This window comes from Pezoporus occidentalis, unplaced genomic scaffold (assembly GCF_034315485.1).
Source record: "Pezoporus occidentalis ecotype Australia unplaced genomic scaffold, CSIRO_AGI_Poc_V1 ctg23, whole genome shotgun sequence".
Classification (NCBI taxonomy): Eukaryota; Metazoa; Chordata; class Aves; order Psittaciformes; family Psittacidae; genus Pezoporus; species Pezoporus occidentalis.
The window spans coordinates 3,166,022-3,192,792 of NW_026914180.1; the positions used below are offsets into that span (position 1 = coordinate 3,166,022).

General features: G+C 40.5%; 1 protein-coding gene and 1 long non-coding RNA gene across 11 annotated transcripts in view; one reads left to right on the top strand and one right to left on the bottom strand.

Annotated features, from left to right (window-relative positions):
- Positions 1-26,771, bottom strand: part of PRKAG2 (protein kinase AMP-activated non-catalytic subunit gamma 2) — a 246,664-nt gene that overhangs the window by 57,719 nt on the left and 162,174 nt on the right. For all 10 annotated transcript variants that reach the window (XM_062621415.1, XM_062621417.1, XM_062621420.1 and 7 more), the window contains one exon: positions 17,282-17,496. In XM_062621415.1, the coding sequence (XP_062477399.1) occupies positions 17,282-17,496 (215 nt within the window). The remainder of the gene's footprint in view (positions 1-17,281; positions 17,497-26,771) is intronic.
- The window catches only part of LOC134165064 (uncharacterized), a 30,299-nt gene that overhangs the window by 2,773 nt on the left and 755 nt on the right, over positions 1-26,771 (top strand). The window contains exon 2 of the long non-coding RNA XR_009965353.1: positions 7,772-7,934. This is a non-coding gene — a long non-coding RNA (uncharacterized LOC134165064). The remainder of the gene's footprint in view (positions 1-7,771; positions 7,935-26,771) is intronic.

Consider the following 26,771-nt stretch of genomic DNA (forward strand, 5'->3'; position numbering starts at 1 on the left):
GCCAGCACTGTAGAGGCAAAGTAAAACAAGTCATGGTTGATACAACAGCAAAAGTCATAAAAAGATGGATATAAGCAAAAGAGATTTTAGGACTTCTGGGAAGGCTAGAATGCAGATTTTAATAGGTAACTCCTTACTTTGTGTCTGCCTGTTTTCTGTAGCTTTCTAGGGTAAAGGGAGTGGCTCGTCCTCTGTGGCAGTAGAGTCAGTCCTGTAAATTCTATATGCACTTATAATGAGTATGTTAAAACCTGTCTGATAATCTAGGAGTCCTTTTAGTCCTATGTCCTACTGAAGGAATCCCATTATTTTCATCAGAAGATGCTAAGTATTTCAATTGTAGAGACAGTTCAGGGATATGAACAGTAATTAGCAGCAGCAGATTATTTTTGATGTAATTTCCTGCCATCTTGTCTCCCTGGATTAGCAGGAATGCATCCATTGGGATGGGTATCTATCCATGGCCGTCATCAGACCAGCTATACCAAAACACTTTGAATGGCACCTACTGTGTAGTTTTTCATATGAAACAGGTTACCCTAGGCTGCTGCTTCTGCAACCAGTGAAGAAACAAACACTTCTAGGGCATCATTCACTTGGCCTGTTTCAGACAACTACTTAGGATAAAATGATTTAGGGGTCACAAAGATGCTCCAAGGGCTGGAGTACCTCACGTGTGGAGACAGGCTGAGAGAGCTGGGCTTCTTCAGCCTGGAGAAGACAACACTCTGGGGAGACCTTAGAGCAGCTTCCACTGCCTAAAGGGGGTACAAGAAATCTTGAGAGGGACTTTTTACAAAGGCATGTAGTGACAGGACAAGGGGGAATGGCTTTAAGATGAAAGAGGGTAGATTTAGGTGAGAGCTTAGAAAAAAATTCTTCACATTCTTCACTATGAGGGTAATGAGGCACTGGAACAGGTTGTCCAGAGAAGCTGTGGCTGCCCCATCCCTGGAAGTGCTCAAGTCCAGGTTGCATGGGGCTTTGAGCAACCTGATCTAGTGGAAGGTATCCCTGCCTATGGCAGGGGGATTGGAACGAGATGATGTTTAAGCTCCCTTCCAACCCAAACCATTCTGTGATTCTATGATTTGCAGTCACTGTACTGATTAGATCTCTGGTCAGGTTCATTCTGCCTAGTATATTATCTATAAGGGAAGAAGGGGAGGGAGACAAGAAACTATAAACTGTAAAGTGTAACTTTTATTCCAAGATGGATAAGAGAACAAATATACCCATTTCAAGTAGTTATGGGAAAGAAAGATCATCAGAAACAGCCAAGGTGTATAAACAATGCCAAGGCAGCTTCAGTCACTGTAGTAACTGGCTTCTGGTAAGCAGAGGCAACAGGAGTTAACATGACTTCTGACACTATTTTGCATGACACTCACGCAAGCAAGGTAGACAGTCCTGATGAAATAACTGCTAAAGGTTACAGCAGTATTCACAAGGAAGGTAGTAAGATTTCTGTGTTGACCTGGAAGGGTTGAAGACAGGGTTCCAGAGAGGTCTGTGTTCTATCTAATATCACTCAGTGACTCACTGATGACTTGATGAAGAAATAATGAATAACCTGATCATATTTTCAAATGACTCAATGGTAAGAGATGCTGCTCTTTTAGGGATAGCCTTAGAACTTAAAATAATCTTGAGAATTGCCACAGTGCTTTGAAAAATAGGATGCGCTTTGATATGGGTAAGTAGAGCATGCTACAAAATAATCAAATGCAAACATAAAATGGGAAAGGATTGGCTTGCAGCAGTGATGCAAGGAAAAGACCTGAGAATGAAAAAAACATGTCAGACAACAATGTCAGATTCTTGGGAGGAAAAAAGTCACACTATCTACAAATGTGTTATAGGTAAGACACAGAGAATCTGTTCTACACATTCCCTGGCTAGATGCCAGTTTATGGGGATACTGCATTCAGTTTTGGGTATTGAACTCGAGAATTAGCCAAGGAAGTCCAAGAAAAAGCAACAACAATGATTTAGGAGCTCAGAAAACATGACCTGTAAAGGAGGACTTGAAAAGCTCCCAGTTTCTTAGTCTAAGGAAAAAGAATAAAACTGAAGGAAAATGTAATAGCAATCTCCAAACATAGACTCATAGATTCATAGAATAGTTGGGTTGGAAGGGACCTTCAAAGCTCATGTCGTCCAGCCACGTGCAATGAGAAGGGACATCTTCAACTAGATCAGGTTGCCCAGAACCACACCCAGCCTGGCCTTGAATGTCTCCAGGGATGGGGCATCCACCACCTCTATGGGCAGCCTGTGCCAGTTAGCACCCTCATTATAAAGAATTTTTACCTCACATCCAGCCTGAATCACCCCTCTTTTAGTTTAAAGCCGTCACTCCTCATCCTATTACAACAGACCCTGCTAAAAGGGACCTGGTGAATGCTTCTAAGCAGGAACCCATGGGGCAGCTTTTACTTGCTCACCAACTCTCCTTTGTCCCCTCTCCAATGCAGCTGACTTCAAAGTGGGTCTGGAAGCCCAGCAGCAATACTGCACTTGGTACATTCAGTGCTTCATGAGGTGCACAACCTCCTCTTCCCCCATGAGTGGATGGACAAGACCCTCGGGGCACAACTCTTGAGCCATCTGCTGAAATTCTTACCCAGGTCTGGCAAAGATGCCTGAAAAGCAGCATTAAGGTCTTCAAGCCCATCTCAGCAGCCTGAGTGTGTTTTTGCAAGAAGGAAAGTGATAAAGTATCTTCTGGGTCCACTGGTTATGGGATAAGAAATTACCTACTTAGCCTTTAGCAAGGAAGTCTTAGGTTGGACTTTGGGAGAACTTTCTGAACAAAACAACAGTGAAGCACCAGTACACCTTGCAGAAAAAGACTGTAAAATCTGTCACTGGAGGGTTTTAGCAACAGGTTAAAAAAACATTTATTGGTAATCCCTTACATATAGTTGATTGTGCTGTGGGATAAAAGGAAATTTTCTTGTCCTTACAGACTTACTTTCTTTTGTTTCCATTTTTGTCCAATCTTTAGAAAAATGTATTTATTCTTAGTATGATAATTCAATGAGAAGTCTTTTATGTATTTTTTGTACAAAAGCCAGTTTACTACCAATGTAATAGAAATGTCAGTTTGCTTTGCCCCCTTTTCACACAAGTAGCTTTAATTCTAAATTAGGAAAACTCTAAAGCAAACATTTTTTGAATAATAATAAAGATTACATAATAGTCTTTGATGGTTGGGTAGGAATAGAAAGAACAACCTATAAAAAGAAATGCTGCTGCAAATCATAACTCAGTGTGGAACACACTTCTTCAAGCATTGCAACAAAACCGTCACCTGTGCTTTATTTAGAAACAGGCATTTCCAAGTGAATTCAAGGCTGCGTTTGTCAAACCTCTTCCTGACTTTTCTGCTCCTCCTTTCATTCTGATCAATGAAGGCTTAATACTGATGTGCTGGGGGTGCCACCTTCTAGCTCCTGTTCAGCAGTAAAACCCAATGCCCTTCCAAATACTTCAGCAGAAAAAAAAAGCTACTTACCTTATAAAACCTAATGGATTGAAGAGCAACAGGAAGGAATTCCCATCTAAATGCAAATCAAGGCAAACCCATTTTGAATGCAAAAGTAAACTAGAAATGGTAATTTTCCCACCATTTGCTAGTGCTCCTTCCTACAATTACAGTTCTCTGCAACTCAGTAGTTAACAGCTCTTCTGATGAGCTGTCAATGAACAACTTAGATTTTTTCCAAGTGTATGTCATAGATATGCTTATTCTGTTGCAATCTGTTTGTGCAGAATTAATTTTAAACACTTACTGCTTAGTTTTGGTTTAATTTAGTCTGGTTCATGAAGTGGAAAAAGATGGAAATTATCAGGAATAAAAGGTTTCATCTCCTGGTTAAACTGAAAATTAAACACCTACTTGTTTTCTGCTAGAGTGTGATAACTGATATCAGTGTTTACGACCACTGAGAACATTAGAATCCATGAGGCTGAGATAAGATCCTATCTTGGATCCTTTCTGCTTTTAAGAATGCTAACTGCATGGTGCAAAGGCTGGCTGTAGTGAGGCATCTGTGAGCCCATCAGGTGGTGACAGACCATGGGCAGTCCCAGTGAAGAGCTCTGGGCCTGGTTCTGATATAAAGTCCTTCTTACCTTGAAAAACTCATAGTGAACACAGCACCTATGCAGGAATTGTAGTTGCTAAGAATTTATTCTAAGAAACCTCTGTTCCAGCACCAACCAAACTAGTAAAGGGGATGCCTCATACAAAACACTGGATTCTAATTTTTCTTCCTGTACTGGAAGGAATGCAATAAAATTTGCTCATCTTAAAAGGCCTTTGAAATACTAAATGCTATAATCATGTCAGTGTGTAGCATATATAAAGGAAGGTAGTGACAAGTCAGAGATTACAATTCGTTTAGAACACAGTAATCAAATCCAGTAATAAACGCTGGCATTGGCAATGTACGCTGTACTGGCGTCATGTGTTTTCCACTGGATCCTTACTGGAGTCACTTGGTGCTCTGTCCCTAGTCTGCAAGGCTGAAATTAGAGACACAACTATGTAGTGACAGGACAAGGGGGAATGGTTTTAAACTGAAAGGGGTAGATTTAGATTAGATATTAAGAAGAAATTCCTTACTGTGAGGGTGGTGAGGCCCTGGCACAGGTTGTCCAGAGAAGCTGTGGCTGCCCCATACCTGGCAGTGTTCAAGGGCAGGTTGGACGGTGCTTGGAGCAACCTGATCTAGTGGAAGGTGTCCCTACCCATGGCAGGGGGGTTGGAATGATTTTCTAGGTCCCTTCCAACTCCAACCATTCTATGATTCTGTGAACTATCCTGCAACAGCTAGGAAGCGATGGAGCAAGTTTATATATTCTATGTGTATTTCTAGGACTGTACGGTGAGGCTGATAATGGCTCTAACAATTTTGTTTTAAAACAGCTCAGATAGAGTTTGCCTTTTGGTAAGAACTGTGCATTTAAAGCATTTTTTTTCTTCATCCCAGTATAATCAGAATATGACTCGCCCAGGGGTCCTAAGCAGGAGTCTTTCAACATGGAATATAGAACAACTACATATTGCTTTTATATCTTATAACTAGGAACTAGCCTTCCACTGCTGGTATCCTCCCTGCATGATAAACATAACATATTATATTAATTATATTAACATATTATACTAATTTATATTATAAAAATACATTATAAAGCCCATATTATATTAATTACTTTACAGAGTTAATTATTAGTGATGAGCAGTCGCAGTTGGGGATCTTTAGTAGATTAAATGGATAACAGAAATGGAGCAACTATCAAATTTAGCCAAATCCTTTTTGAAAAAAAAAAAAGAGAGAGAGGAATATAGGAGCGCATTTAGCACTAGGAAAGATAATGTAACTGCTACATCTTCACTGCAGTTAGGGTACTGAGTGTTGAAATCTGTTTACCCTGAAGATGCGTGAACTGAATGTGCAGAGTGATTTCACATTTTTAGTGGAGAGCCCTTCAGAAATATTTTTGTATGGAAATGAATTTGCAATTTAATCCCAGTTAATCCCAATTAACTGATTTATTGAGAAACAGGATAGAGTTACAGATCTTCCTTTGATCTAACACCAGGATCAGAGAACCTGTCTTACACAGCCTCCTGTAGCACTTCCCTTTGGGAAAATAAAAAAATAGAATTGTGACAGAAGAGTCAAGCATTTCTAAAAAATAAACTTCAAAGGAAAATACCAAGGAATGTTTAGATCCCCAGCTAAATTCTTACAGAGAAGTCAAGACAGAAGTGGAGAAGAGGCAGGATTTGTTTACATAACCTGTAATCTCTAGCTGTGTGTCTGATCCCATATCACTCTGCAACTCAGATAAGGCAGAGTTTTGAGTCATGGATATCAAAGACATTCCCTACATAAGTCTTTGTGGCCAATAATAATTCCTCAGATTACTTGTGTAGAATATAGGTGGAGTCCAAATCATCCATTATCAGTGTGACATGCTATTAATCAAACAGTCCAACATTTAAATTCTGTCCTTTTGAACACAAAGTTCAAAAAAGTTAAGTACTTGTGAGGAACTAACCTGGGTTTGTTAAGAATACTGATGTTACAAGTGTGTTACCTGATTCTGCAAATACAGGGATGCCACTTATTTTTTATCTTTTTCCAGTTTTAAAGTGTTCTTGTCTTAACTGTTTGTTATTGTATATACTTGAAAAGATACACTTTAGCTGTTTTCACACATATGCTTGAGTCTCTTTGAAATAGGACCTACCTCTTACCACACTGAGGGGCACAGTTATGGGCAAGGGGAAATTATTGCTGGAGAGAGCTGTAGTAATCAGGTAATAAGCATGGTTACAGTAGATATTCTGTTGTGACAATTGTACATTAAAAAAAAAAACCAAAGAACAGATCAAGATAATACGAATGGTAAAACCAGGTAAACATCCACTAACTTAATAGAAAAGAAGAGAAAGTGTGAGCCCCACATTTACTTGGGTCTTGATTCACTACCATTGGCTATGGATTATTTGTGTTAAAGTTATGCACTTACTTACTTCAGCTGGATTGAGGCCAGAGTACTGATGAGTAATCTGCAGAACAGAGGCCACTGAGAACAATACATTTTTAAAAATACTCAGAGCCAAATCTGATTTAAATAAACACATTTACTATACATCATTTCCCTTTCTTCATCTTAGTGTTATATTTCAAAGCCTCAGTCATGGATAGTAACTTCACTGTGCAAACTTAATTACACCAGCTTTCGATGTCGATACTTTTTGAACTTAAAATGAAACACCTTTTCCCTAACAAAGCCTGAAGTTAATTGATACTGCACTTCAGGCTTGAGTAAGCTTTGTGAAATTCTAGTAACCTATTAGTAGCTACCGTTGAAATGTACTTTTCATGATCATCAGCAGTTTTTAAAGGGTGGAAGCAGATCTGTTGAGCCCAGACATTAGCAGGATGATGCAGGTCAAAGTTACAGGGGTGGTTTACTGAAAAATAGAGACAACCTTCAGCTCAGAGCTGAATCACCCATAATCTCAACAAAACTTCTTAAAGAGCTTTGCATAGACCTAGACTGAACAAATAACTCACATCGTGGCACAAGCTGCACTAAGAATTGGGTAACTGAAGGATAAACATGGAGCAAATGATCTGTGTTATAGGTGATCATTTTCTGCAGAGCTTATCATGACTAAGGTTCTCAATACTCAATAGGACTCCAGAAGGAGAATTAGAAGGCTATCTCAAAGAGGCAGGCAAAGATGATGAAGTATTTTTCAGAGCAGTTCTTGGAGGACTTTAAACATCAAAGAAGCACTTCCTCATAGCACTTGGGGCTTGTGTGTTTGCACTAGGTTTCATACCCACCCCACAGCTGAAATGCCATCAGTGGCCCCACTAAAGCTTGTGAATTCTGTTATCTCAGAGTAGCTGCTATTACTATATAGACAAACCAATATATTAATAAACTTCCCTCAACACAGAGCCTACAACTGACCTGTAATCTCCAATAAATTGATTTTTGACAAAAAGCTGGTTTTGAGATGGCACTGAATTTGCACAGCTTGAGGAACATAACCCTCTTCCTGAATTACTTCCAGATCTACTCCTGATCACTTCAGACCTAATTTTTGTGTACTGCTTCTTTTTTACTGTTATACACAAAAATCTGCAGTGAGAGCAACATTCAATGGATATCTTCCTTCTGGCATGCATGTTTTCACTTCTGACAGCCTCCTAACTATATCCCTCCATCATTTCAGGTACACTACAGGTGAAACCAGATAGTCCACTCTACTGGTTCTGTGGTTTGACACTGTCTGGAATGACTGAACCAAGGACTGTGCTAAGCAAGAAGCATATCAGGTGTCTGAGCTAAATGTTTTATGGATACAAACAATATCATAAAAGGACATGGAAATACTGGTAAGGCTTTTCCCTGTATTCCAGGAACTAGAACTGAACAAAATTTAGATTAGTTCCATGCTAAGGGCCAGGGATACACTTCCAGCAAGCCTGCTACCATTCTGAATTTACTGCAGAGGTTGTGGAGATGGATGTATAAAAGTGTATTCATGGACAGTGGATGCTTATAGCGTGGATATGGCAAACACTGGGTTTATAAGTGGGTAAACTTGGGGATTGTAGTTAACTGTCTGCCAAAAGCTGAAATTATTTCTTGACATGCTTCCCTAGGGCTCAGAAGAGCAGCCTACTTTACAGTGATCTTCTATGTAAATCTTGATGTTGTCTGAAAATGTCATAGCTCCCTACACACAATTACATTCTGCAGTGTAAAAGCCTGTTGCTACAAACTTTAAACACAACACATGCTGTCTATGCTTAACTTATCTTAAGCCACTTGCAGCTGCTGTTCAAAAACTACCTGGGTTATGTAGAACCTTTTAATGTATCTATCATCAGAACATCTCTTTGACCTAGAGTAGTTTAACCCTATTTTTTCATAAACAGCAAACCAAGGCACTGGGAGACCAAGTGATTTAGAGTTGCACAAGTGATCTCTGATAGGGCAGATGGTTGCAGCCAGCTCTCCCTGATCTCCAAAGCTACTCGCACTATATTTTTCTCCTTTTTAAACTTTTTTTCTACTTAATGATTCTGCAGCTGAAACACTCTGAATTCCAAGATTTCTTCTCTAAAACAGCAGCAGCCAAATGCTAGAGGGCATGAGAAAAAGAAAGAAGGTTGAGGAGAGCATCTTTTTCTTCAAAATGTAACCTTTGTACATGTAAAATCTTGGATGATGGAAGAAACTACTTGGTGACCAGTTTGCATTATGTCCTTTGGTACGATAGCCATGCTTGATGGCATCTTGCTGTCTTTTTAAGGAAGACATATTCCAGGAAAAAAAGTTGTGCACTTTTTGTGGAAACTATTCCTTACAGTACTCCCTAAGAAATCAGCTTTGGCAGCCTCCTGTCCCTGTGTGCAACAGGTCTGTTGGGATGCAATCTTGTGCGGCCATTACAAGCATACTTAAGGAAAAGGGGTAGGAGAGGAATCTGTGGTCTTCTTTCATAAGCCATGTCTTCATCAATAGCTGTTTCCAAACCACTAATGTTTCCAAGTAAATACAATCCCAACACCCAAAGCTTGAAAGGCCAAACACACAACAGCAGGCAGATAGCAGTCTTGCAGCTGCTGCTCTCCCTGCCACTTGGTGATTATCAATTTTCCATTGTCGCCTGGAGCTCTCTTCTTTTCTGATTCCCAAACTCTTTCCCTCACTTTCTTTTCTGAACCTTTATTGTTTTCCCCAACTCCCTTTTCCACCCTCTGTCTGTTCATCTTTCTTCCTCATCTTCAGTACTTGAGCTAGTAATTTCTGTTTTAAAAGAAGACCCATACTCAGCAAAGTGTCTTGGCATGCACATAGCTTTAAGTGCTCTAGTACTGTTGACTCCAACAGGACTACCAATATACTTAAAATTAACCACACATTTAAGTGCTTTCTTGGATCAAGGCCATCATCACAATGACATTAACCAAAACAAAACGGGACTTGAGATTCAGCAACATAAATACATAGCAATGTCAACTAAACTCAGTGCTGTAACCTTCAGGTTACCTTCCTTCAATGCCTTCTGTCATTGCTAGCTATGTTATGGCTACACTTAAAATCTATTCTGCAAGCATAGACTGGAAATAGTGCTTAGGAACAATCCTGTTTAAGCCAATACATTCTTACAGTTTCAGAATTTGCCTAGCCTGTTTTGCTAGATCAGGCTCTTGGACAATAAGGTCCTCAGGGCAAGAATCATGTTTATTTTTCTGCTTGAATCATGTGTGCTCATATACCACAAAATAGCAATTAGTTCCTTTTTGTTCTGAGGTACAAGGAAGTAACAGAAATAATAACACAAATGCCCTGGCTTGTGCAGTTGTAAGTGAGAAAGTTTGACAGAGAAGTATTTCAGAAGTCTAAGCTTTTAACCTTATCACTGGCAATTTACTGTACCCTAAACTTGAAAAAAGACTAAATTAAAAACATCCCCTCTTGAATTCTGCCCCCTCCCCTTTTGCTGACCTGCCTCTGTTACCTTTTCTCTTTTATTCTTTGTTGATTACTTCACGGGTTTACACTTCAGCTTGTAAGCCCCATATAGTAGGAGCCTTGCCCTTTGTTAATCACGAAATAAGATTATGCGTACCTTGGGCACTGCACAAATCATTATTGTCTTCCTACAGATGTCTTCCACATGGCCCCACCCTCAGTTCCAGCTGAGAGTGCTGTTGTGAGCAAGCTCAAAGAATAAATATTTTGCATTCATTTCACCAGCACAATGGAAACATTTTTCCAAGCTGTTGCCAAGATGGTATCTAGTCCCCTTCTGAGTCAGCAGCCTAAGCAGCTGACTTTCAAATGGCCAAACTCACTTGATTTTAATCTCAGAATTGAAAACCACAGACATAAGCTGTATTTTTAAAGAGCTGTATTGCTCTCTCCTCACGTATAAGCAGGTAGTGACACTATAAAATATGAAAGATGATTGAAAGAAGTCGTACAGAAGTGTAATGTCCCCTTTATTTCTCCCAACTTCACCAGTTTAATTTGTCCAGCTAGAGGAAGGGACTGAGGAATGTTGTGAACAGGTGAAAAAGAAATATCACTACTTTTTGTAGTCCATTTCCTTTTGGTATCAGCCGACTTTTTACATTCTCTAAAGCTCTGTTGGCCATAAAAGACAGTTTATCTAAAAATAAAATATAGACAAAATGGGGCTAAGAGAGGTGAGGGTGGTGAGGAATTCACAGGGTTCCCTTCCATAGGCATTTTTGGCTCAGTCTTAACTGTGTTTTCCCTCTAGTCCAATACATAAGCAGGCATGGTGCAACAGAACAGGTTCAAAACTGTGATTCTGTCCTCCATTCTCAGGGAAAGACTTTGGTCTATAATCCCTAGTGCTTTGTGTTCCAAAATTGCCCAGATACAGCTGGTAAGAAACTGTCAGAGATCGTATATTAAGCTGCAGCTTTACATTATATCAGAGGGCATGTGTCAGGCTTATAATTGCTAACACAGCTTACTCTTAAGAGAAGTTCCAATCTTCTAGCAAAATAACAGGGTACATACTAAATTAACGAGTCTAAAATTCAGATATAAACTGTGCCACAAGAAATCAGTGAGTAAAATCAAACTGTCAATCTTAAAGCACCATCTTACCTCATGTTGTTTATTCAAAAGTTACCTACTTATATAGACACGAGGCCAGATCCTTAAGTTTAGCCTTTTTATACCGTGCATAGTGCAGGACTTACAGTGATAAAAGTAATTTAGCTTTAAGCCACTAACTCTGTCTTCAGGATGCTGGGGTCATGATTTTGGTACCAATGTGTATCTTAAAAAAGACTCAGAGATGCTCTAATTTTAATTGCCGTAGCTACTTAGAGTCTTATGAGAGCTGTCAAAGCAGCTGGGAAATGATTCGACTCAGCATTCTGGATATTCATCCTTTCCAGCTAGCCTTTCTCCTTTTGATGTAGGCCTAGGAAGAACAGAAATTGTAGGACTTTATGCCATTAAAATAAATTCTCCACTGAGTGAATCCATAGATAGTTGGTTAAATTATCTCTATGGCTGCAGAAAAAGCCACAAACTGGCACAGACATACATTTCCTTAGGGCAGAAAAAATAATCTTTATGGAATATAATTTCTCTGCATCCTAAGATTGATTGCCATGAATCTGAACACTGCAACCATAATACAAATACATTAGGAAACCAGTCTTTCAAGAGGTTGTGACTGGGCTTTTTTTCTTCTATACCAAATAAGTAGCTTTTAAGGAAGCAAATTAAGCGGTAGAAAATGGATAGTAAGATGTTCATTGCGTATTTTAAATACTACAAGGTAAGGGAAATATCAAATGTGATACAAAAGATGACTAAAGAGATGACTAATAGGGAGAAGGTGAAGCAGGAAAACAGAATATTAATAAAATGGGAGCTGTAATTAAAAAGTATTGTGGTATACCTGAAGCTTTCTATTTTTGTAATGTTCAGTTCCAAGTGAGTTTACTGGTTTATTTATTTTTTATGTCCCACTGACTCTCACTGTGGGCTTTCCAACCATATGAAATAATTCTCCTGTGAGCCTATATTCAATTCAGTGGAGCTACTGTGATGCTGTGTCCAGGGAGACTGAAATCACACCAGGTTGGCTCAAAACATTTTCACACTAATATTGTATGCAACTGTTACGTAGTTCATCAAAAAGTTATTCCTTTTCTTGGTTTGCAACTCATTAGTTACATGCCAACAGTTGGACAAATGTATACCATTTTAAATTAAATACAGTTTCATATGGACAGCAACAGTTCCAGTCGGGAGAAATGTTTAAACAATTTACAGCTTGTTACAGACTATAGGATTTATTAGAGAACACAGTCATCTCCCAAATGGAGTGCTGGTCTTAAGGCACTTAAAAGTAGCCTGCACACAAAACTGCAAAGTGCTTTCTTCACTGGTAAATGACAGCCTTTCTGGCTCTAATTTCTGTGATCAGTTTACTGTGGTGTAAATCAAACTTGTATCACAGTAATGTCTTGGCACTCTGATACACTGCCTTAAAACTACAGGAATGCTGAAGTAGGGATTTCTTGTACATTTGCAGATGTACAAGATTTTGATTCCTTTTTTCCCCAGCCTTTTATTCGTCTTTTTTTTTTTTTTTAAGACAACACTGGAATCAAAGTACACTTTTCTGTTCTCTTCATCAGATTTAAATCTCTTTAATCAGTCAGCTAGATTACAGAGCTCTGATAGGCGGCATGGCTTTTTGGAGAAAGCCAAACTGAAGGAGCTGCTGCACATATCCTGGTTCCCAGGCTCCTTGCCAGCAGCAGGGTGTGACGTAATAGCCTTTCACGCTGAACAAGTTAACAGCCCTGGTTTTTTGAGTTTACTACGTTTTGGCTAAGAAACAGCATGAAAAGCCTTGCAGGGAAGTGCTACTGTTTAACAAGCAGGTAACTACAGAAACAATCTTGTTTCCCTCTCTGTGTCTAGGACTAGAATAGAGTCCCTGCTGTATGTTACATCTCTCCTCTTCCATATGCTGGAGCAGCAAAGACTTTGTGAAATGAAAACAGACTGGATTATTTCAGTCCCTCCGGTGTGCTATATCTGCAGTTTTAACAGGACTTGCTCACAGAAGCTTAAAGTAAGTCTCAGACTAACTTCTGGCTGAGATGCCTTCTTTTTAAGAATGTTCTGGGAAATTCCTTGGCTCAGAAGTTGTTTAGAGAACAGCGGTTAACTACACAATCATAGGGAAAGGGCCATTTGTAAGCATGCTGTGCCTTTGTCACTTCTTCTGAGCAGAGGAAGCTCCAGCCTAGTTTTTCACCAAATGAGAACTCAAAGGCAACTCTTCAATTTGGAGCTTGCATCTTCTTTCTCTGGTCTGGACTCTTCTCAAGCCAGGAAAGGGGAAACACATGAGGATCAGGAAATGAGGTACCACAAAAATGCTTGTGCTTGCAGGAGACAGGGAATACTGCAATTTTTACTGTGTCTGATGCATTAGTGGAAGAAGAAAGGATGAAATGAAAAGGACACAACCACATTAAGCTCAACATACTACATTCCACTTTATAATATGGGCAAAGCAGAAACGGGGCAAACATTGGTTACTGAATTTGCAACCTCTCTACATTCCTGTCATGGTTAGTAATGTCACAATAGAGAAGAGTTATCATTTACCACTTACTGCCTGAAGGTTACACAGACCAAACAACAGAAGGCCAAAGTACAGAGTCATGAACTGTATGGTGAAAAATCAAATTGCTCCTTCTACATTTAATGGGGTGCAGAGTAATCTTGTGGTATCTTTTGATCTCTTATCAGCTGAATTTCTCATTATAACCTTCTAACTCAACCACTAGGAACACCTACACACTCAGAAGAAAGCCTGTTAGAACTTCTGCAATGCTATGTCACAGCCTCATCACACCTAGCTTTTGGACCCTAACAGAGGTGCCTCAGTTAAAAACGCAACACACAGAGTCACTCTCTTTATGACTGGTGCAAAAGGCTATTCAGCCCACTGAAGATCTGATTCATCCCCTGCAAATGCCTCTCTGTGAGATACAGACAACTAGAGCTACTATACTCTCAACTTAAGCAGCTCAGATAGGTTTCTAAAGTTAGGTGGAATAAATCCAGACCTTGGTGATTATCACAGACATCCATTTAGCATGAGGGTAATTGCTTAGCTTTGTATACTGTGTTGAGGTAAGACTCACTGAAGGAGGATCTCCCTCTGACAGGAACTGTCTTCTCCATTTTATTGCCCGTGCCAGAATCTGAGGCTTCAGAATCACATCAAGATACACACTGTTCTAAGTGCTGCTAAAACATGAAAAGTTCTTATTACATCTGCTGGAAATAAACATTTTTATTCTGTCCTCTTACTAAACAGATTTAACCATTCTGTGGCACAGTGTCAGACATAAAGAACAAGTACGCAGGCAGCTTCAAATGCAGTTAATGATAAAAATGGGCTAAGATAAATTCCAAGTCCTTCACCTTCCTATATTTATCTGCTGTTCTGTGGGTTGTTTTTTTTCCAATAATAATTCTGAGTCTGGGTCCAGGGGTTCCTCTTTGCTACCGCAATACATATAGAATCATGAATCATTTATAATAATTCTGGGATCTTACATGTTATCATCACTAGTTAAACAATGTAATAAATAAATGAGATTTAAGTTGAAAGAGCCCTGTAGGTAAGAGCCAATTTCTTATTTCAGATATACGTGGAAGCTTCCCTGTCATTAAACTGATCATCTTATGGCATGGCCACGATGAAACCATTTATCATATAATTTATTGTGTGTTTTTAAAATAATTGGAATTGTCATGCCAAGAAATGGTGATCTAAGTAAACAAGGAATTGAGTTTGCCTTTTTACAGATTTGCTTGTGGCATGTGCATTGTGAAAACATGTATTTACTAACACACAGCTCAGAATAAATGAGATGTTTGAAATACAGTACTTGAATCAAGAATGTTGGTCTACTGCTGTTATATTTGTAATGGGATGCAATGTAAATAACAGGGATCAAAAGGCACAACCGTCCTGAGTGTACACCCATCAGCTTCAGATTCTTGCCCTTCTGCAGAAACTCAGCCTTTCTCCTCTGTAACATCTTCTCCTACTAGAAGAGCATGGCAGACCTCTCTGATCTCTGCTGCAAATTAAACATCCAGGGCCTTGTTCCTCACAGACCAGCTGCCAACATCTGTTCCCAAGCAAACCAAAAAACCTAATGATTCACTGGCAGTCCTGCACACTCACTGTTACCAGAGAGTACCAAGCACAGATACTCAGGTGGTACACCACATTTGTATTTCTGTAACTTCTGAACAGGAGATAATTGAGTCCAGCATACTGAGTTTCCATCCATACTCCCTCTTGTACATACAACCACAACAGTTCATAAGTACTTGCTGAGAATTCTCTTTCTTTATTCTGGCATCTTTTACTCAACTTCACATTGTCCAAATCAGCAAATAATTCAAAACAAAACAAACTTTTCAGTCTTTTGGTCAGAGGAATGTGCTAAGATTATGTTGTTTCCCCATTTCTATTGTAACAGGTACAAAAGACTCCTCTGTAGCTTTGTAACACAGATAAACACATTCAGATGCAAATAATACGACTGATTGACTGAAACCTATCAAAGCTATTTTTATCCTACATGCCCTTGAATTTCGTAATTTATGTATTCCAAGTCTACTACTGACATGGAAAGACAGTAAGGAATGTTACTGCTGGAGTTCCCTAACTATAAAGGTAGGATTTATTTTATTTACTACTTTAACTATTTACTTTTGCGTAGAAGCACAACACAAAGTCTGTATTTTGTAGGAGAGTTTGGTTTGCTTAATCTAGAGAAACAGAGGTTGGCTACAGGTACAGCAGGATGTAACAAACAATGAGTGAAAATGGCTATTAATTATAAGAGCAAATGGTCATAACCTGTCCATGAAAAAAATTGGATTGAAAATCAGAGACTTCCTAACTGTTACAAAAGACATCCCCAAAATAGGGTATGTGTTTTACTGGATGCATGTGAGTGACTTGAAAGTAGTATATGAACACTGATCCAGTACCTAAAGACTTTCAGCATAACAGTGGCTGCTGCAGTGGCTGCTGTTGTGGAGGTTCCTACCACAAAAGCAAAATGATTTTGGAATTGCTGTGTTAGCGTATTCAGATCCTGGAACAGCAAGAGGGAGGAAACTTCCTGCTTTTAAATAAATTACTAAGAACTGGAACAAAACAGAACTTGTAGTTGTTCAACAGGGAAGCAGACTTCATGAACCTTTATGTCCTCTGTAGCTCTAGGTTTATAGGTATAGCAGATGTCAAAGATTTTTTATTCTGAGGGAAAAAAAAATGAAGGAAATCTGGGAAAGACAGATGCAGGGTAGTTAACTCCAGTGACAGCTCACAGACTGCTAGCTCCATGAGGCAGGGGAATGGAAAGATATACTTAATGCGAAAGAATTCACTCAAAAAAGAGAGGGGCAAAAGGCAGAGGAGCAAAGAAAAGAAGAGTGATGCCTCTGAGGCTCAGGCTGGCTAAGGAAAGGGGAGAAGGCACAATGGCATGCAGCACAGGTGTTGCAGTGGAGCATATCAGTGGCTGAAATTCATGTGTTCCCAGGAACTGCTGAGTTCATGCATTCCCAGGAATTCCCAGGAGGCTGGATAAATACCCTGGTAGTGCTACCCTTCTTCCCCTACTTTCTCAGTTGGAGCAGGAGGTGTGATAGCCACTAGTGCCATTAGTCACCAGCTGTCCCAGTCATCTCAGACTCCAGAGGCAGCAGGAACTCAGAACTCCTGCAGCTCATAGTGTGAATTTCTTTTCTATATGCTCTCCTTGGCTGCTAGCTCTCTCATCAGCTCTTCCTGAGGGAGATAAAAGACAATCCTAAATAAAATTTTATCCTTTAAAGCAGCTGTGTATACTGGGATATGCAGCCACTGCAAAACTCACTTGAGAATAGTGCAAAAATGGGTTGCTATTTGGGTAAATCATGAGGGGAGCTACCACCTTTGAATTCCTGGTGCCTTGTGCACTGAACACTGGGAATCTGGAGGAAAAGCCTGTGACGTTGTTCTCGTTCTGTTCCACAGTATGGACCCACACACTCTAGCCCATTGGTTGTAATACAAGAAACAGTTAACACACAACCGTGTACATTTCCTAGTGGAAAACTGGACACACACTTTACTTACTGGTTTTGAGGTAGCACAAGGAGCTGGTGTCATGATTGGAGGCTTGGCTGCATTTTGAGATGGAGGCAAAGAAAATCTCTGCCCTGTGTCCGGAGGTGAAGAACAATGAATCCGTGTTTCTAGTCTCTCAGGCTCATGCTTATAGGATTCAAGAGGAAATGTGGGCTGCTTGGTCACTTGTGTTGGGGTAGATGGAGAAGAGGAGAGGCCAGAGGCTGTCAACAAGAATAATGATGAAAGATCAGTTCAGAAGAAAAGCAGACAGAAATCGCAGCTTTACAGTGAACCTGTATGTTTTTATCACATTTCCCCAGGCTGAAAGTACGTATCTCAGCTCCCTGTTCCTCAGAGGGAATTGCTCTGCCTTGCTGGTAAAACTCTTAATCATTCAATTGGTTGAACTGTCTGATTCATTTACAGGGAGGCATAGTGGTGAGATGAGAGTGCTGGAGGATCATGTATTAACCTCCTGTCTGATTGCTTATTTCTAAACTGATCCTCAACACTGATATTACTTTATTGTTATGATTTTAATACTCCTGTGAGTCTCAGGATTACCTTTATCTCAAGAGTTTTAATAGTTGCTTTTTCTTATTTTTCATTATTTTAACAGTATCTCAGCCATCAGTTAGAATAAAATTAGGAGCAGAGGCAAAAAGAAACAGGACGTATTTCCCATAAAGCTCAGTCTGCTCTCTGTATGGTTCTTGGCAATGCCTTTATACAAGGTAGAATTGTTTTCAGCAGCCTTTAAGGAGAAAGATTATTCATATCTTTTGCTAAAAATCAATCTCAGCAGCAGATTATTTCCCTTGTGAGCATTCTGGTTTTATTTGACATGTGCATCTACCCCAGCTGTATTTTTGGTTATGTTCTTACAGCAGTTCTGCATTGTGATCAAACAGATCATGTAAGTCATATTTAGGACCCATTTAAAAACCAGCAGTCATCCACAAACAGTTTGAAAATTCACGTTACGACATATATATTTCTTGTTATATCAATATGTACATCAGCAAACAAAGGATGATTCCCTTATGCCAGCATAAATGAGGACAGACTTAGATGCATTGAAGCCAGGAGGCTGAACAGAGCTACATATTTTAGAGTGGGCTATATGATCTCTGCACTTGGTTCACTTCTACTTCCAGAGATTTGTGCAGATGATCAGTTAGTCCAGAGGGGACTCAAGTTCATTGAAAGGGAGCAGAGAAGAAAGCATTTAATAAGCATAAAATCCCAAGATATTCAAACAAGTGTGTGAGACCAGGATAATGCATTTTCACGCTAAGTCTAGCTCATGTTCTCACTGTGAGCTTTCAAGGCTCCATCAGTTTTTTGCACCAGAGATTTTTTTCCCATGCGAAAGCTTTGCATTGGTGCATATGCAGCCTCCGCCGGTTCTGCCTTTTAACCCAGAGTAAAGTGCATTAGTACAACTCACTTTATACCCGTTACCTCTCAGTGTCACATTTGACCTTGCAGACAGCATTTTCAAAGAAAACTTTGTATTGTTGGAAAGTAAGACTAAAACTCAGTAGTAAGTAAGATGCTAGACTCAGAAGAAGTCCAACAACACATGGAAGGACCTGACAAAACTATTTCTCCTGACATATCTGGGGAAGAGTTACAATATCTTATGATAAAATGCATTAACAAGGAATTCAGGTAACTGTTCTTTAGCTGCCATTCTTGACTGGAAACAACCTGGTCTAGTGGAAGGTGTCCCTGCCTGTGGCAGACAGGTTGGAACTAGATGATCTTAAGGTCCCTTCCAACCTAAACCGTTCTATGATTCTTGATGGCTTTTACATATGAAGAGACTTAACTTTAAGAGAATAGAATCACTCAGCAAGAATCCTGTGAAATCATTAGGCTCTATTGTGGCTTATTTGTAGTGGTTTTAGTGGTGCAGTGTAATGTATTTCTTTCTTTCAAAGAAAATCTTAACTCTCACTGAAAAACTTTAGCTTTGCTGAAATCAAAAAGGACCCCTTACTCACACCCTCTCTTTGGTCCTTTTCCAAAACTGCATCTGCCTCCAAGGACTTCCATTTCATTTCATAGAGAGACCAGCAGCTCTGCCAGTCAAGCAGCAATAACTACAGATGCAGTGGAGACTGGGTGTTGTAGGCAGATAAAATGCTGGCTAATGGGATGTTCCACAGGGTGAGGCAAGAAGAATAACCCTGGTGTTTTGAATGTCCTCAATTTCTGGTGATTTCAGTGGCATTGGAGAATGTTCCACACCCTGAATGATAAAAAGGACATCTCACTTGCCTGTTCAGTTTTTGCTTACAGACAAATTTAGATAAACAATCTTGGGGAAGATGCTCTTATCTTCTGTGTTTTTATGGATGTACAAATGTTTCCTGAGCACTCAGATTGGGTTTGGAGGTGGATGGTAGCTGTAATCGATGCAAAGGTAAAACCACTAAAAGGGAGAAAAATACCATTAGATCTAAAAGTCTTGCTGCTGGATGTGCTCATTGTGCACTAATGTATTCAGCAAGTCTACAAAAACATTTCCAGTATCAACAAGCTCTGGCAAAAGAGCTGTTACCAGACATAAGTAAACCACATGTTCACCATCCTAACAAGGCTGTCCTGCCAAGTGTAGAGGACATCAGTAGGACACAAAATATGTTAGTTTCTTGGTCTCCTTTGACACACATTCCTTACACCTAGGAAAACTATTGCCACCTCACTGTAGTTGTGTCACAGCACAGCCAGGACAGACAGTATGGTTCCCATTTTATAAGAACATTCACTGATGGTGAATCTCCTCTTGGATGCCAGCCTTGGATGCTTGGCGTCAGTTTTTATGGCTGAGAGTGTCTGTGACTATGGCAACTTTACAGGGAGCTCTCTGAGTCTTAGAATTGTCTGTTTCAACTAGGCACTTAAGACATAAAGTACTCACCCTGAGGCATACCCCAATGCATCTGAGATTCAGTTTTTCTGTGACTCAGTTTCCTCTCAGAGGTGGAGGGAAAATTGCAATTATTTGGAGGTTATTTGATTAAATTATGTAATTAGGCTTTGCAATCTTTAGTATTTAAAAGCTCACCTCATAGCACTATTGTGGTAGCTATGTTATTTATATTCATACAATACTGAGACTGAAGAAATAATCCTGTAGGAAATGTTAAATATCTTTATGATTATTAAAACTAAAGCTTTGGCTGCTGTGATACAGATCAACATCGTAACCCCTACAGAGGATTTTATAAAAGCCTGCCTCAAAAACAAATGAAAATACTACATACCCAGACCAAATCAGTTTAGGAGTAACAGAAATTTGTTTTAACTTTAATCAGTTTAGGAGTAACAGAAATTTGTTTTAACTTTAATCTATTGGACTGCTGTTTAAACAGGCAGCATTGGTGTAAATATAGTTGTATGTATGTGCAGTAGCTGTTCCGTTCTTCTACAGAAGTCCATTGCAGAGTCAAGATAGAGCTAGATCCCATGGCTGAAAACAGTTCATTTTGGAGAAAGTATGCATAAAATAATTAAGCAGTGAATTAGCCTACAGTTCTAGAGTCTTCTATAATGAAGTTGAAGAAACTCAGTACATACATAGGATTGTGGAGAAGAAACAATCTTTGAGACGGACTGCAAACTCTACTGGTTCTGGTAACAAGATGAGGTGCTATGGCAAGTAATTATCTCTTATGCTGATGTTTCTTTCATCAGACCATGAAATGCATAATGAAATGTAATATTTAAGAAACTAAATAGCTCTTCCTTTTTCCATAACACATACAAAGCATTTTAGACAAAAAAAAAAAAAAAGAGAGAAAATATCTAGTTATGTCACTGGCCAACACAAGGTTTTGTCACATTTTCTATTGTTTTGTCCCTATCCAATTTTAAAACAGTCGAAGAGTTTTGTTTTGTTCTGATTCATCCTGATATTTCCTTTCTGGGGACAAAACAAGAGCAAAAAAAGAAGATAACTTTGTGGTCTCCGTGTTGATGAATCATAAGTACCAACACTTGCATAACTGAATATGCATTTGGATAAGAAAATTTACAACAATATATGAATAGTGAAAAATTGCATTAATGTAAAGAATCAACTTTCATGTTAGAGTATAACTTTACTCAGAACATGTATGTGAGATCCTAACAGAACTAACTAGCACAAGCCTCAGTTTTGAGCAAAATGAGGCTATCTCCAGTTGCCTTCTCTCTGTAACAGTGCATGTGGTGATGGTGCAGCGCTCAGCTCTGTGCCAGAGCAACTGCAGCTGGGATCTAGCTGGATATTGCGTGCTGGAGGAAAGCGGCCCGAGAAAGTACTGCCATAACAGCAGACCCCCTTCAGCCTTTTGCAGTCAGTACTATCTGGCATATAGCTGGTCACAAACATACAAAAATAATGTTGCTACCTTCACATGTTTCTCTAGGTATTTGCAACTATTTCTTTTAAACAAAGCTCTTAGTTTGCATGGCATTAAGTTCTCCACTCACAAACTTGGGCATTCTGATCCAAACCAGCCTTCTACTAATAAGTAACAGGAAAGGATAAAGCACTGCGTTGTCATTCCCATCCTCCCAAGGGAAGAAGAGTGGCTGCCCTCTGACATTCCCTGGTGACACCCACAATTAGTTCTGTCACCTACATTTTACGCCTGACCTGGCAGGATGCATCTGGTGCTTTCTGTGAGGAAGGATGCTCACAGCCCAGTGATTCTTGCCAGAGCCTCCGTTTTATATCCACCCTTTTCCAGAAAGAGAAATAGTCCCTGCCCCTGCGAACATTTGGAACCACCTGCCCACAGATGTGATAATGCTTCTGTACAAACAGCTGGCCTTGGGTGGTTTGTAATAGAGCCACACTCCCTCCTTAAGGGCCCAAGGGATATAGACAGCAGGCTGCTCTCAGACTTGACTTTTGTATTTGTGCATTTAAGATGAAGTTGTTAGCACTATGAAGAGTTCCTGGCCATGAAAAATAAATCACTTCAGAGGAGGGTAGATTTAGATTAGATATTAGGAAGAATTTCTTCACTGTGAGGGTGATGAGGCACTGGCACAGCTTCCCCAAAGCTGTGGCTGCCCCATCACTGGCAGTGTTCAAGGCCAGGTTGGACAGGACTTGGAGCAACCTGGCCTAGCGGAAGGTGTCCCTGCCTGTGGCAGGGGGCTTGAACTGAGTGAGCTTAAAGGTCCCTTCCAACCCAAACCATTCTATGATTCTATTACTCTATGATTCATGTCTTCCTGGGAATCACACTTCTGTGATCTCTTGCCTTGTACTTGATCAAACAGGTAATGCCTTTGTGAACATATAAAGCTGTTGCTAAAATAGCTGTCCAAGTTCATATATATATATTTATTAATTTACCATTTAGAATGAAACTTCTCAGAAAAACACAAAAGGATTTTCTGTTTGCAATGTCTCCATGTGACACTTTTTCTTTGATTTCTTCCCAGGACAGCCCTGTCCTTTCATTTCCATTCTTTGGCCAGCAGTGAAACAGAGAAGGCAGCAGGCTGTGGCTGCTGAATTTTAAGTAGTTAGCAGCACAAGGGAATTGGAGCCGAGTCATCTGTTCATTAGGCTGATTCACTCTCCAGACACAATACCATGTTCATTTTGACACAGAAGCAAACTGATGCAAATTAGGTGAAATTAAGTTTAATGCCACTTAACGGACCCAGAAGCAGGTAAATGACTGCTGGCTGTTTCTATTCTAATAGTACTGGTGATACTGACACTAAGTGTTGTAAAACACCTTTTAGTTAAAATAAAAAAGAAATAAAATTAAGCCTGAAAAGTAATCTTGAGTTATTTTACAGAAAAATGGGATAGATACTGCTCAGGAAATTTCCTGCCATACCTAGAATTTTGAGCTTACACACCACACAAGAACTATAGATTTTACTGTTGGCCATGTCTGTGATCACCAGTGCATCACCCATATAATGGCCAGGCCTTCCAATCCTCCCCCCAGGCTCCCTGAATCCAACTGAGCAGCATCTATCCCAGCTGCTTCAGTAAGCACATTTGTTTCAATCCCATTGAAACAACTCCACACTTCTCACGTAGCTGGTACACCATTCAGCGGGAAGCTTACTTGTTTCCATAAACATCTGTCCCATATTTTATTAATCAAAGGAAGAGAAAAATACACCTGTTAAGTCATTAAAATATCATGTGCTATCTGAAAAGTTTCGCAGGGAAACATACATTTTTGCAGTAAAAATCTAATTTCTTTATATTAGTTCAAACACAGTAAAGGAAACCGTTCCTTAAGTGATCTCAGACACAGAAATATCTGAACATGTAAGCTCCAACTTTTCCTTCAGAAGCTATTTCACTCTGTAAAACTAAAGACAAAGCTGATCAGTTTCCAGGATTCAGCCTGTTCTACCCTGCTTGTGGTCTATTTGCATGCCTGCGCACCGCTTGTTGCCTGTGGAATCTGCAATGTAACAACTTTTCCTTGTAAAACTGAGAAAATCAAGAGCTGAAGAGTTTAACTTGTGAAGTTTGAGGATTGTTCATCTTTCTGAAGCTCTGGAGGCCCCTTTATGAGGAAAAGCTTATCAGGAGAAACGCTTCCCCAGTGCCATATTCTATGGGCTTTACTGCAGATTCCTCCTGCCCTGCTGATTAGAAAGAGGATCTTCCACCTTGCCCAGAATTGTACACTGGTTATCTTATATTTGTTAAATGCACTTGGATATGTTACGAAAGCTGGCATTACCGCTGCACTACCAGGTGGGCTTCCAGCCATGGGCTCCTAATCCTGGAAAGCTCCTCTGGTCCCCCTGCAAATGCACCCTGGCTGCTGGTTCCTACCTTCTCCCTCTCCCAAGCTCAGCACCTTTTTGAGACTGAAACCTCCTCAGTGAGCCTGTGTTTCCACACTTAATTCTTGATAGTTATTCTCTACAATCAGATGAGTTTCATCACCTTGGGTTTTGCATTGCCTGTTCTCAATAGATTTTCATTTTTCCTTTATTCAGCAGAAAAATTTCTGTCAGAGTATGTGAGTTGACCAGGGGTTGCCAGGAAAGAGGTGGCTCTCAAGGGCTGAACTTGGGCTTTCAGGGCTATAGGCAAGCTGTAGGGAGTAGTATATAGGATCCAGAGATGTACACAATCATGAATTTGTTGCTTTTAAAGTGACAGATACATGGGATCTGAACACAGCAGACAAAGACCAGAAATCCTGGTGTAGAGCATCCCTCACAGAGGGATTTTTCTAGTTCTTGCTGGCCAGAAGGATTCAACCTGACTTCTAATTCCCAGTTTTCTGTCACCCCTTCTCCTTTGTCTTGCAATACTTGCGGGAATGCCATGGGCAAAGAATTCTTAGCAAAGACATGGAGATCACCTGTGAGCTTGATGGCAAACAATGGCTTTTCTTGGTTTTGATTTTCTGAGACAGCCAAATGCACATTCCATTGCTGTTTGGCACCCTGACAGAGGATAGATGAAGAGGTCCTGGTAATGGCTGAGCTAGCCACTGAGTAAGTGCCTGAGTCAGCCATGAGTAATTAGCTCAGCATTGTAATTATACTGAGAGACTGGCATCAGGACTTTACGAGACACCATATGGCTGTGGGCAGCATGCACTGTCAGGAACACAGGCAGCGTGTACCTTGCCAGCACAGGTACTAGTGACAGGAGTAAAGTACTAACAGTGATTCTCAGCAGATAACAGCACCATGGGAAACATCCTGCAGAACCACGAGAAGCAGGAGGAGGAGGTTGGGGCATGTACCACTATGAGAAGCAACATGTGAACAAAGAACACTTTACCCTCCTATGCATCTGTCACCCACAGAGCATGGGGTCATGAAGCTTGCAAATGCCAGCTTTTCATTTCCTAAATCCAATCCTGCCACTGACAGCGGAGGAGTTGAAGACTGGCACCTTCTCAATGGCTCCTGCTGTACCCAAGCCCAGGACTGCCAACAAGGGGATGTGACATTCTGCAGTGCTGCCTGGGGGTAACTGCTGGGTTGTAACAAAAGCTAACTGTGCGGTAAGGTGACACCAATCTAAAAAGTCACTAAAATGAAAATCAATCACTCCATTCAAACCATGTGGGAAAGACATGTGACATCTGTGCAAACTGTGAGTTTTTCTGATCTGAGCCGGATGACTGATGAGCGTAAGCCAATCCATGCAAATCAGCCACGTGCAACAGTTGGCCCTTATCAACATACTGCTGAAAGAAAAGTCTCCCCTGGCTTCCCAGCCCCGTATCAGCATGTTAGGCAGGCACAGCACTGCATCACATGGCAGGGATTCACATGGGTACTTGTACTATGTGCTGGTTACAGCCGGCTGCTGGGAGAAGCAATGCCTACAGCAGGACAACTTTATTTACCTAATACACCACCTGGCATTTAAACTTTCATAGAGTACTTGGTGTTCAGAGGCTTTAATGAAATAACTTTTGTTTTCTCTTTCACAAAGACGTCTGGCTGCTAAAGCTAACATTTAACAGCTCTTTCCACATTAACCTCAGTTGTCCTACCTGGGCTTTCTTTCTGTTTTGAGTCATGCTGAGCTAAACACTCCCCTGCCATTACAGAAGGCTGCAAACAGCCTGTCCTTGGTGACACGGGGTGGCCAGCACTGTCTCTGTATTACCCTGTCCTCTGCTAGAGGCTGCTATAACCTGGAACCCGCTCTCTGGTTTTGTACAGCAAAGCCTCCAAAACACAGTTGTCATAATATTCATCATAGTTGGAAGGGACCTTTAAGATCATCCAGTTCTGATCCCCTGCCATGGGCAGGGACACCTTCCACTAGACTGGGTTGCTTCAAGCCCTGTCCAACCTGCCCTCGAACACTGCCAGGGATGGGGCAGCCACAGCTTTTCTGGGCAACCTGTGCCAGGGCCTCATCACCCTCACAGGGACAGAACTTCTTCCTTAGATCTCATCTAAATCTGCCCTCTGTCAGTTTAAAGCCATTCTCCCTTGCCCTGTCCCTACCTGTCCTTGTCAAAAGTCCGTCTCCAGATTTCTTGTAGCCCCTTTAGGCACTGGAAGCTGCTCTAAGGTCTCCCCAGAGCCTTCTCTTCTTCAGGCTGGACAGCCCCCGCTCTCAGCCTGTCTCCATAGGAGAGGTGCTCCAGCCCTCGGAGCATCTTCGACAGGTCCATGTTCTTCTTATGTTTGGGGGCACAGAGCTGAATGCAGGACTGCAGGTGGGGTGTCACAAGAGCAGACTAGAGGGGGAGAGTCCTGTCCCTTGACCTTGTGGTCATCATCCTTTGTGTTTTGCTTCTGGTAGCACGCAACGACTGTGAGCAATGTGCTTCACAAACATAAAAGATAACACAGACACCAACCTGAAGGGTTTACAGTTTGATAGGCAAAGGAAAAGGAGAGGAAAACTAAGGGGGAAAAGGTGGGAGCGCGAGTGTTGTATGCACAACGTATAAAGACAAGTTTGGAAGTAATTACTTGCTTGTTCTGATGCTTAATTTCACACAGATTTCATACTTAATCA